Genomic DNA, 13,325 nt, shown 5'->3' on the forward strand with positions numbered 1-13,325 from the left:
CTCCCTCATTGACAGCTACTTCTATATAATTATCAAAATGGACAGTTAACCATACTTTTCAACTAATTAGAAATAACTAGTTTTCTGAATTTATTCTAATTAACAAATGCAGTGAAGGAGACATATTCTGGTCCCTCCATAGAAAATTAGCCGATTGACTCGAGCACCGACGCATCGATATTATTTAATTTCTTCCGCCTACCTCAAATCTCGCAATTTACACGTTATTCCTACGATTTGTTCTCAATTTTCTCACGTCATCTTTGAATGGGCTTCTTAACCTCCCTCATTGACCGGGTTATCAACAACTCTTCACGCGCAATATCCACATTATTTATTTGCTCGCTACTTTACCATTCTCTTCCATCCTCACCCCTCTCTCTCGTTTACGCATTCTCTGCTCTTAACAATCAGTCTGATCAGACCTGATCACCTTTCCTTCGGCTCCTTCTTTTTAGCTTCATTTGCTTGGCGATGGCGACTGAGAGTGGCAACGCCTTTGCGGAAGTTGTGCCGCCATTTGCATCTACATCTGCATCGTCTTCAGACCCAAGCAAGAAAAGGAAAAGGGCACCCTGCGATGTTTTCATCAACCATCGCGGCCCTGACTCGAAACATACACTGGCCACTTCTATCTACGATACCCTGAAACCCATGGGCCTCCAAGTATTCCTGGATGAACCAGAGCTCGACCTTGGCGATTCCATACCCGTTGAGATACAAGATGCCATGACCACTTCTTTCCTTCACATTGCCATACTTTCCCCCAAATATGCAGAATCTACTTGGTGTTTGGCCGAGTTGTCCTACATGATCGAAACTGGCAACACAATAATTCCAGTCTTCTACAACGTTGATATCGGTGACATCCGGTGGGGAAAGGGAATCTACACGGACGATTTCATCAAGCTTGAAGCAAGCGGAAGGTACTCTTCAGAAAAGCTGCAGGATTGGAGCAGAGCGGTGCAACAAGTTACATTTCGTAAAGGATACAGTGTCAAGGAGAATGAGTAAGTTGCACAATTTTTATTTCTGTATTTAGCGGCTATTTTGTACCAATACACATAAGAATACTTTTCAGATATATGGGTATCTAGTCAATGTGCTGGTTAGTTGTAGAAGAATACTTTTCAGATATATGGTTCATCAATATTTCAAATTCAAAACCAGGTACAATCTATCATACCCTCTACAACAATTCAAATACAATACATATTTCAGTCTTGCCTTTTATCAAAGGTGACTAGCAGTCTTCAACATTTTCTCAAAATAGATGCACCCATTTTTAACATAAGGTTTTCCCAATTTCACAAATAGCATCAAATAATTTCTTTGTGAATTCCCACAATATTGATGATTTGTAATTGATGTAGCGTAAGGGAGGACAATCTCCAAATAAAATGTCCAAGCCCCACACAAATGAAAGATAAAATAAATGTCAATACTCATAATCAAATCATACAATTTGCATCCAACATGCCTAGTTCTAAGGCCTTTTGGGTTATCATCAAATACAAAACAATTACAATAAACAATTATGCAAGACCTTGCAAGATCCAAACTCTAGCTAGCTTAGACTACATTATAGTAGAGACCCCAAGAAGAATATGAACTTGTGCTCGCAAGCCATTGTTAGGAACCTGTGTGTTCCTTCTGTTTATTTTGTTAGAGTAGTGTTGTTGGACGCATATGCTTTGTAAGTCGTCCCGTGAGTATATTTTATTATCCCACATGCATAGGTAGTATTACTTTTCTAGATCGTACTCAGTATATAAGAATAGGTTGAGGCCCTTGATGGGCACGGACGAATTTATTGTATTGAGCTTGCTCAAAGGAGGTTACCCCCTCGAAGTGGCCTGCGATCAGTAGATTCATTCTGAGTTCTGCTATCACTTTGTATTCTGTTATTTCGAGCATTCTCACGATATTGCTATAAGGAGGTTCATCACATCTGGTATCAGAGCACTCTCTTGGGCTCGCTGGGTGGAAATTACATCAAATTTTTTTTCTGTCGTGGCCTTCAGGTTCCTCTCACTTCTAATATCTCTTGTTATTGCAATAACTCTTTTCAGTTGTTCTGTCGTAGCTTCCTTGTTTGCTTTCTGTTTCTGCTCATACTTCCGCAAAACGTCTGCAATATCATTTCGCATACTTCCTTCCTTGGCAACCCAACCCCAAATTTTACATATCAAAGCCCTAAATCCCTCATTTATCTAATTTTAGGGTTTGCCCTATCTTTTTCACCTCTCATCCAATCGCCACCAAACTGAGCCACAAGATTCAATTCCTCATTTTGCTCACTTATCCCTCTTGGACTGTTCGCCTCATTTCGCCTCCCTACCCTTGAAACCCTCATTTTTCTGTTTCCCTTGTCCCCAGATAGTCTCCCACCACCCGTCGAACACCCATTTCCTATCTGAGTTTTACCCAAATCCAAGTTTGCCGTAACTAAAAAAGTTTTTGTTTTTCATCTTCTACCCATTCCAAAAAAAAAAAACAAAAAAAAAACCTTGCTTTATGGTTGTTACGCGTACAGGAGCAAAAATCATGGAAGAGGAAATGGCATCCCTCAAAACCAAACTTCAAGATCTGGATGACAAAATTCTGGGTCTTAACTTTCAGCAGTCAGCCATGAGCCGAAACTATTCAGGAGATACTGGGTCCTCTTCTGGCAATTTCCGTGGACCAAAGCTTGATTTTCCCCGCTTCGATGGTTCTGATCCAACTAGATGGATCTATAGGGCAGAGCAGTATTTCAGCTTGCATAATACTTTGGATAACCACAAAGTCCCCCTTGCATCTTTTCATTTGGAACATGAAGCTCTTCAATGGTTCCGTTGGTACATCAAGGCTAATGTAGGCCCAACATGGAGAGACTTGTGCACCCTCATTTTGGAGCGCTTTGGCCCTAGTTCCTTTGATGATTTCACAGGAGCACTCACTAAACTGCGTCAAACAGGCACTGTAAGAGAATACCAGACAGAGTTTGAAAAATTAGCTAATCACACAGAGGGCTTGTCTGATGAATTCTTCCGTAGTTGTTTTGTCAGTGGTCTGAAGGATGCACTTCGCTCAGAAGTCAAAATGTTTCGACCTACTACAATGATGGAAGCCCTTGGGTTGGCTAAGTTAGCGGAAGACAAGATTAGTGCTCTACAACGCTCCAGATCTAATTTTGTTCCATTCAGAAATACAGGTTCTCACAACCCTCCAGTCATACCAGCTCCCAGAACTACTCCAATCAAGCACTTGTCTGAAACAGAGATGCGAGTCAGGCGAGACAAAGGGCTTTGTTATAATTGTGATGAGAAATGGTCTCGGGGCCATAGATGTGTTCAGCAAAAGCTCTATCTCTTGGATGTGGATTCTCCACCGGAACTGGAAGAATATGTAGATGCTCAAGACACAGTGGATGATGAGGTTGAGCCTCACCAGCCTGAACCTCCTTCACCAGAAGCTCCACCAGAGATATCTGTCCATGCTTTGGCAGGAGTCACTACTCCACAAACCATGCGGGTCCAGGGTTTCTTCAAGAAGATCCCTCTTACTATACTCATTGATTCTGGTAGCACTCATAACTTCATTGATCCACGAATAGCCAAACAGGCTGATTGCTTTATCCATCCCTGCTCTAGCTTTGAAGTCATGATTGCCAATGGGGGCACTTTACCTTGTAAAGGGAAATGTCGCAATGTGCGTCTCTCTATTGGCGATTATAACATGCGCTCTAACATGTTTGCCTTACCCCTAGGTGGCTGTGATGTGGTTTTGGGTGCCCAATGGTTACGCACTCTTGGCCCCATTCTCTAAGATTTTGCTGAACTTTGGATGCAGTTTTCAGCCGAGGGGCACCAACACACTTTGAAAGGCTTACAACCAGGGTCTCTCAGCATCATCAGTTCACACCGTATGGAAAAACTTCTTAAGAAGAATTCACATGGTGTCATCGCTCAGCTCCATTCCATTCAGATGCCGCCATCAGCAGTCTCTAGCACTCCTGCCGATCTCCAACACATTTTGGACAAGTATTCTGGTGTATTTGCTGAACCTGTGGGATTACCTCCTTCTCGTCCAGAGGACCACCGTATTCAGCTCCTTCCTGGCAGTGTTCCGCCCAACATCAGGCCCTACCGCTACCCATTTCATCAGAAGACCGAAATCGAGATACTTGTCCGTGACTTACTGAAGCAAGGTATTATTCGCCCTAGTACCAGTTCCTTTTCTTCTCCAGTTCTGCTTGTTTGCAAAAAAGATGGGTCATGGCGACTCTGCATTGATTTTCGAGCACTTAATCATCTCACTATAAAGGACAAGTTTCCCATTCCAGTTGTTGATGAACTTCTTGATGAACTTCATGGGACTCATTTTTTCTCCAAGTTAGATCTTCGTTCTGGGTATCATCAAATTCGGGTTAATGAGGAGGATATACCTAAAACTGCCTTCCGCACACATGATGGTCACTATGAATTTTTAGTCATGCCCTTTGGCCTCACGAATGCTCCTTCAACATTTCAGGCAGTGATGAATAACATATTTCGACCATACCTCCGGAAATTCATTCTGGTCTTCTTTGATGATATCCTCATATATAGCAAAACTTGGGCTGAGCATCTCCATCATCTGGAGCTTGTCTTGCAACTTCTCTCTGATCATCAACTCTGTGCAAAACTATCTAAATGTGTGTTTGGCCAGGAGGAAGTGGAGTATCTCGGGCATATTGTTGCACACCATGGAGTGCGGGTGGATCCTACAAAAATAGATGCCATGAAAACTTGGCCGCATCCTAAAACTCTCAAGAGCCTTCGGGGTTTTTTGGGGTTGACTGGCTACTACCGCAAGTTTGTCAAAGATTACGGGAAAATTGCAGCACCATTGACAGCTCTGTTAAAAAAGGATGCCTTCTCCTGGACCCCTGTTGCTGAGACTGCATTTGAACAACTGAAACAGGCTATGTGCAGTACACCTGTTCTCGCAATGCCAGATTTTTCCAAACCCTTCACTATTGAGAGTGATGCTTGCGGCAATGGATTGGGTGCTGTTCTCCTGCAAGATGACCATCCTATTGCGTTCACTAGCAAAGCCCTCTCTGGTAAGAATCTAGCCCTCTCTACTTATGAAAAAGAAATGATGGCTATTTTGCATGCTGTACAGAAGTGGCGGCCATACCTCTTAGGGAGTCATTTTTGCATCAGAACCGATCACCAAAGTCTGAAATACTTCCTGGAACAACGGGTCTCCTCTCCTACACAACAGAAATGGGTCAGCAAACTCATGGGGTATGATTATGAGATCACCTACAAGAAGGGTAAGGAGAATATTGTGGCAGATGCTCTTTCTCGCACATTTGATAATCAAGCTTCCCTTTCCGCTATTTCTATGCCCATTCCCAATTGGTTAGCGTCTGTTCAGCAGGGCTATGACAGTGACTCTTCTTTATCTCAAATCATTCACCAGCTAGCCAATAATCCTTCTGCTATACCACATTACTCTTGGGATGGTGCTTCTCTTCGATACAAGGGTCGGCTAGTGCTTCCTCAGAACCCAGCTCTACATCAGGCTATTTTTTATGAACTCCATGCTTCTCCTTCAGCAGGGCACTCAGGCTTCCTCAAAACTTATGAGCGAGCAAGGAGAAACTTCTTTTGGAAAGGGATGAAACAGACGATTCAACAGATGGTGGCTGAATGTGATACTTGCCAACGCCACAAGGGTGAAACGACCCTCCTTCCTGGCTTGCTCGAACCATTGCCCATCCCTACACGGATTTGGACTGATATTTCTATGGATTTCATTGAAGGGCTTCCTAAATCCGGTGGCAAGACAGTGATCTTGGTTGTGGTTGATCGTCTCTCGAAATATAGTCATTTTTGTGCCCTCAGCCACCCCTATACTGCCTCCTCTGTTGCACAAATCTTCATGGACCAGATATTTCGTCTTCATGGACTCCCTTCTTCCATTGTCTCTGATCGTGATGCAACTTTTACCAGTCATTTTTGGACTGAACTGTTTCAGAAAACTGGCACCAAACTGAAGATGAGTTCGGGCTATCACCCACAAACTGATGGTCAAACTGAAATTGTCAATAAATGCTTGAAAACTTATCTTCGTTGCTTCACTTCCGAACAGCAACATCAGTGGGCCAAGTGGCTCCCTTTAGCTGAATGGTGGTACAATACCTCTTACCACACTGCCTCTAAAATGACTCCATATGAAGCAGTCTATGGTCAGGCACCTCCAGTGCTCCTTCCCTACACTCCCAACAGCTCACCAGTCCAGGCAGTTGACATAGTTCTCCGCAGCAGGGATCAGATTCTTCGTACCTTACAGGATAATCTTCACATGGCCCGTAATCGGATGAAACAGCAAGCAGATCAACACCGTTCTGAGCGCTCATTTCAAGTTGGGGATATGGTTTTTCTTCGTCTACAGCCATACAAACAATCCTCCCTAAAGCTGAAAGGGCGTCATAAGCTGGCCCCAAAATTTTATGGGCCTTATAAGGTTCTGCAGAAGATTGGTTCAGTTGCTTATAAACTGGAACTTCCTCCTTCTTCCCGCATTCATCCAGTCTTTCATGTTTCTTGTCTAAAGAAAGTTCTGGGTACCACTGTCAGAGCACAAACTACTCTCCCTGAAATGGATACGGAAGGATCCATTATCCTGGAGCCGGTGGCAATCATTGACCAGCGCACTCGCCAGCTTCGCTCTCGCTCCATCTCTGAGGTCTTGATTCAGTGGCATGGCATGCAACCAGAGGATGCTACCTGGGAACCCCTTCTTCAGATTCAACAACAATTTCCACACCTTAAGCTTTGAGGACAAAGCTTTTTTCTAAGGGAGAGGGGATGTTAGGAACCTGTGTGTTCCTTTTGTTTATTTTGTTAGAGTAGTGTTGTTGGACGCATATGCTTTGTAAGTCGTCCCGTGAGTATATTTTATTATCCCACATGCATAGGTAGTATTACTTTTCTAGATCGTACTCAGTATATAAGAATAGGTTGAGGCCCTTGATGGGCACGGACGAATTTATTGTATTGAGCTTGCTCAAAGGAGGTTACCCCCTCGAAGTGGCCTGCGATCAGTAGATTCATTCTGAGTTCTGCTATCACTTTGTATTCTGTTATTTCGAGCATTCTCACGATATTGCTATAAGGAGGTTCATCACAGCCATCAATAATCTTTTTAATTTCCAAATCCACACTTAGCCACCAACTCTACTAAACTTCACTCCTCTCAGCTACTCATCTTCTCCATGTTGAATGAATAATGACTCAAGACAAGACAAGACCCTCTACTTATACTAAACAAAGCCACAAATCAGCTTAGCAAGTTACATTAAATAAACATTCTGATCGAATGAACCCTCAAGCCACAAGTCAGCCTAGCAAGTGACATTAAAGAAACACTCTCATTAAGTAAATCTTCAAGACACAAGTCAACTTGGCAATAGATATTAAATACATGAAATAACTAAATACTTAGGATAGACACCAAGTTTACTATGCATAACTCACACATTTGAAAACATCAAAGTACATACCATTAGGCATAGATCCATGTGCCATCCCATGATCCAAATCTAAGAGTGCATGAGCCAACTCCCAAGGATCAAAGCTCACGAATATAATCTCCAAGGTCTTCCACTAAATTAGGACTACACAACCAAAAACCACCAAAAAGGATCTAAATCCAAGATGGTTACTCCAAACTTTATGTGCACTTAGGACAAGGTTCCTTAATGTGCCCCGATCACATCCCCAACTGTGCAAACCATAAGTCCACAAATCTAAGATCGAAGCTCCTTCATCAAATTATTTTTGTACAAATTCCCACAATATTGATGATTTGCAATGGATTGACCTCTTTCTAAAACTCATCCATTAATTCAGTCTTCATAATTTGGGACTAACATCTTTTCAACAAAGTACCATACACTTTGTCCATTTTAATATTGTAGAATTTTCTAATTAGTTCCAATATATGAATGAAATTGGTGTACTTGTTTAGAAGACCTTTAAACTATATATATATATATATATATATATATATATATATATATATATATATATATATATATATATATATATATATATATATTTCAAATTATTCATGCTAAACAATGCACACACACACACACACACACACACACACACATAATTTCAAATTATAGAAGATCAACAATAATAAACACCTCCATAATGGATCCAACATCTTTTTGGTGTCCCATTCTAGCAAATCTTGTACTAACGAAGGGAGAAGGAAGAGCACCCTTAAACAAAGCTTGTAGAGCCTCAGCATACCCATTAAGTATTTCTACCGCATGTTCTCTATTGTCTGATGTCACTTTTGTGGGGTATTTCACCCATGTGCTTCACTCTCCCTCATTAAAAGTGACTTTTATGGAGAATATCAAAATATACAATTTATCATATTTTTAATTAATAAAAAAAAAATTTACTGCTCCTCATTAAGAAAAACTTCTAGATAAGAGTTTAAATTATGGTCATCTTTTAATTAATTAAAATTTACTCCTTTCTTATCTTTAAAAGTGATATCTATTTAAGAATGAAAAAATATAATAGACCATATTATTTTATTTATTAAAAATTTATTCAACCTCCCTCATTGACAGCCACTTCTATAATTTCTTACACTACCTCATTGAACCACTTCTGATTCTCCCTCATTGACAACTACTTATATATAATTATCAAAATATACAGTTAACATACTTTTCAACTAACAAAAAAAACTATTCTTCTGAATTTATTCTAATTAACAAATGCAGTGAATGAGACATATTCGGGTCCCTCCATAGAAAATTAGCTGATTGACTCGAACACCAACGACTCTTCCAGCGCTAAAACATTATTTAATTTTCTTCGCCTACCTCTAACACGTTATTCCTCCGGCTTGTTCTCGATTTTCTCACATCTTTGAATGGGCTTGGAAAATTGGAAATGGCGTGCAGGACTTGGTGTGAGTCGGGCCCCGCATCCCCTCATTGACCGAGCTATCAACAACTCTTCATTTATTTGCTCACTCCCCTCTCTCTCGTTCACGCATTCACGCATTCTCTGCTCTTCATTTATTAGCAACCAGTCTGATCAGATCTTTCCTTTCCTTCACTTCTTCCAGTGTATGTTTGGGAGTGGCAAGGCCTTTGAGGAAGTTATGCCGCCATTTGCATCGACATCTACATTGAAGGCAAAGAGAAAGAGAAATACACAGAAATAATACTGATTTTATTGCCTTACTGCCTTGCACAAATGCATTACATAAGGCCTCTATTTATAGAGGGTATGAGAACTCTCTACACACAACACATTTTACACATGTTACACTATATTAAATATAATATTACATATATTAAAAACATGAGCGGCTGGAACGACAGAGTATCTACTATGTAATTTATTATGGACGGTGGATAGACGGCTGAGTTGTGGGCTGGAGTGTTGATTGTGGACGGCTGAGTTGGGTTGGTTGTCTGCTTTTAATGACAGAAATTACTAACTACCGCCAACACTCCCCCTTAATTTTTGTCATTAACAATTTTTGCATCAGTAATACCCAATTTCTCTCCCAGATATTCAAAGTTATTCTTTGGTAATGCCTTAGTGAAAATATCTGCCAATTGATCTTCAGATTTGCAGAACTCAAGGTGGATTTCTCCATTATTGACCAATTCTCTGATGAAGCGGTACCTTGTATCAATATGTTTTCTCCTCTTATGAAATACATGATTTTTAGATAATGCTATTGCTGATTTGTTATCACAAAGAATTGGCGTTGGTTCCTCCTGATGATGGTGAAGATCAAGCAAAATTCGACGCATCCATACTGCTTGACATGCTGTGGAAGTGGCAACTACATATTCTGCTTCAGCTGATGAGATTGTCACTATAGGTTGCTTCTTTGATGCCCATGATACAACTCTTGATCCAAGGTGAAAGATATATCTAGAATTGCTCTTCCTGTCATCAATGCTTCCTGCAAAATCACTGTCAGTATAACCAATCAAACCAAAATTGTTAGCTTTGCAATATAGGATTCCATATCCCATTGTTCCTGCAATATATCTCAATATCCTTTTTCCAACTTGCCAATGAGAATTTTGTGGTGATTCCATGAACCTTGAGATTAAACTGACACTATACATGATGTCTAGCCTTGTAGCTGTCATATACATTAAACTTCCAACAAGTCTTTTAAACATAGTTGGATCAACATTTGAGCCCTTTTCTTCCTTGCTAAGTTTTGTTCTTGTTGCAACTGGAGTTGACACTGGATTGCAATTCATCATTTTAAATCTCTTTAAAACATCCTTTATATACTTGGATTGACAAATGAAGATACCTTTGTCACATAGAATAACTTCAATACCTAAGAAATATCTCATCAATCCCAAATCTGTCATTTCAAATTCTTTCATCATTTCTGACTTGAACATGTCTACTGATAGATTTCCAGTGAATATCAAGTCATCAACATACAAGCATATAATCAAAATCTGACCTTCCTTATTAGTCTTAACATATAACGTGGGCTCATTGTTACTTCTATTGAATTGATTACTTATCATGTATGAATCAATCCTCTTATACCAAGCCCTAGGAGCTTGTTTCAAACCATAAAGTGCCTTGTTTAGTTTATATACCTTGTTTTCATGCCCACTAACCTCATAACCAGGTGCTTGTTTAATATATACCTCTTCATCAAGAAAACCATTCAAAAAAGCTGATTTTACATCCATTTGATACACTTTCCAATCATTTTGTGCTGCTATTGCTAAAATAGTTCGAACTGTGTCAAGTCTAGCAACTGGAGCAAATGTTTCATTATAATCAACTCCATATTGTTGTGAAAAACCTTTAGCAACTAGTCTTGCCTTGTGCTTAACAATTTCACCTTTTTCATCAAATTTAGTTTTGTAAACCCATTTGACTCCTATACATTCTTTTCCTTTAGGTAAATCCATTAATTCCCATGTGTTATTTCTTTCAATAGAGTCAATTTCTTCATCCATTGCCTTGATCCATTTATCTTCTTTAATTGCTTCATCAAAATACAATGGATCACAAGAAAATAAAGAAAAATTTGAGTAAATATCTACATTCTCTTCTTCTTGATCATATATTTCTTTTAAGCTTCTTGTCTTCTTACCTTTGTAACCTAGTGTTGAGAATGTTGAATCAGATTTATCACTTACATTTGAACTTGGAGGTGAGGCACCTTGCACAAAGTTCCTTGGTGGAGTATTGGGTGTTGATTGAGTCCCTTGTTCCTTTAATTCATCATCACCTTGTAATATTGGTGCTCCTCTTGTGACTTGTTTGTTATCATTTTCATGCCATGAATCTTCTTCTTCAAATTTAACATCCCTACTAATGATCAATTTCTTTGAAACGAGATTATACAATCTATAAGCCTTTGATTCTTCACTATAACCAATAAAGATGCATTTTTCACTTCTATCATCCAATTTTTTTCTCAATTCAGATGGAACTAATGAATAAGCAACACAGCCAAAAACTCTAAAATGAGATACTGTATGTTTCTTACCATTCCATGCTTCTTGTGGAATTGTGTTCTTAACACTCTTTGTAGGACTCCTATTCAAAATGTATACAGCACATGCTACTGCTTCTACCCAAAACTCATTGGATAGATTTTTGGCCTTCAACATACTCCTTGCCATTTCCATTATGGTTATGTTCTTCCTTTCTGCTACACCATTTTGTTGTGGTGTGTACCTTGTGGTAAACTGCTTCATAATTCCATGAAATCTGTAAAATTCTAGAAAATCATTAGAACTGAATTCACCACCTCTATCAGATCGCAATACCTTGATGTAGTGACCACTTTGTTTTTCTTCCAAATTTTTGAACTCCTTGAACTTTTCAAAAGCTTCACTTTTTTGTTTGAGAAAGTATATCCAAATCTTCCTGCTAAAATCATCAATAAATGTTAGGAAATATATACTTCCTCCTAAAGATGGAGTTTGCATAGGTCCACATATATCAGTGTGAACTAATTCCAATGGTGCTCTTGCTCTATATGAACCTCCTACTGGGAAGCTTTCTCTATGTTATTTTGCCAAAATACAACTTTCACATGAACTTGGTGGTTTCAATATTTGAGGCAATCCTTTCACCATATTCTTCTTTTGTAATAAGCTTAAAGCATCAAAATGAAGATGACCATACCTCAAATGCCATAGCCACGACTGATCTGAGTATACTGTCTTGAAACTAACTTCTTTTCCTCCTTGAATGCAATGAATCTGGAGGGGGAACATTCGATTTTGTGTCATGTTGACTCTTGCAATTAACCTACCACTAGGATTTCTATCCAATATTGTGCAAACATCATTATCAAAAGAAACTTTGTAACCCTTTTGTACTAGTTGACCAACACTCATGAGATTGTGTTTTAATCCAAGCACAAAATACACATTAGGAATATATCTTTTTCCTCCATTTTTTGTCAAGACATTTATAACACCTTTTCCCATTACAGAGACTTTACTATCATTTCCTAGTTTTACTTTAGATTTTACAGAATCATCCAAGCTAACAAACAAATCTTTATTTCTAGTCATATGGTTACTACATCCACTATCTAGGAACCATATATCACTAGAGCTTTCTTGAGCAACATTACAAGTTATAAATAAACTTCCTGAATTTTTATCAGATACATCTGAGTAATTAGCACCATTCTTTTCAATATCCTCTTGTTTCTTTCTACATTCACTTCCAATATGATCAAATCTCTTACAATAATGACACTGAATTCGAGATTTATCAAACCTTGATGAGGAGTGTTGGAATGAACTTCTGCCATGTCCTCTATTAGAACTCTGAATGGATTGATTTTTTCTCTCTTCTTGATTTGAACTTCCATGTCCATCTATGCTTCTACCTCTTCCTCTTCCTATGTAGTTTGATCTTCCTCTTCCTCTGCCAAAAGATACCTGCGATCTAAATGCATTCTCCAAAGAAGAATTTTTATTTCTGTTCATTCTTGATTCATGAGATAAAATTGAGCCCATCAATTCATCAATAGATAGTATTGTCAAATCTTTAGATTCTTCAATGGCAACAACAATGGCATCAAATTTTCTAGGCAAACAACGAAGTATCTTTTCAACAACTTTTTGATCTGACAAATCATCACCATATGATCTAATTTGATTAACCACATTCATTACTTGATTTAGAAATTGATCAACTAAGTCTGAATCTTTCATACACAAATTTTCAAAATCACGCCTTAAAGTTTGCAATTTAGCAATCTTAACTTTTGATGTCCCTTGATAT

At 39.0% G+C, this 13,325-nt stretch overlaps 1 protein-coding gene across 1 annotated transcript in view; it reads left to right on the forward strand.

Annotated features, from left to right (window-relative positions):
- Window positions 1-474: 474 nt before the first annotated feature.
- Window positions 475-13,325, forward strand: part of LOC149562504 (TMV resistance protein N-like) — a 35,880-nt gene continuing 23,029 nt past the window's right edge. The window contains exon 1 of the mRNA XM_089827990.1: window positions 475-1,010. Coding sequence (XP_089684116.1) covers window positions 475-1,010 — 536 coding nt within the window. The remainder of the gene's footprint in view (window positions 1,011-13,325) is intronic.

Source organism: Cupressus sempervirens, chromosome 4 (assembly GCF_028749045.1).
Source record: "Cupressus sempervirens isolate cs-2001-9-10 chromosome 4, ASM2874904v1, whole genome shotgun sequence".
Lineage (NCBI taxonomy): Eukaryota > Viridiplantae > Streptophyta > Pinopsida > Cupressales > Cupressaceae > Cupressus > Cupressus sempervirens.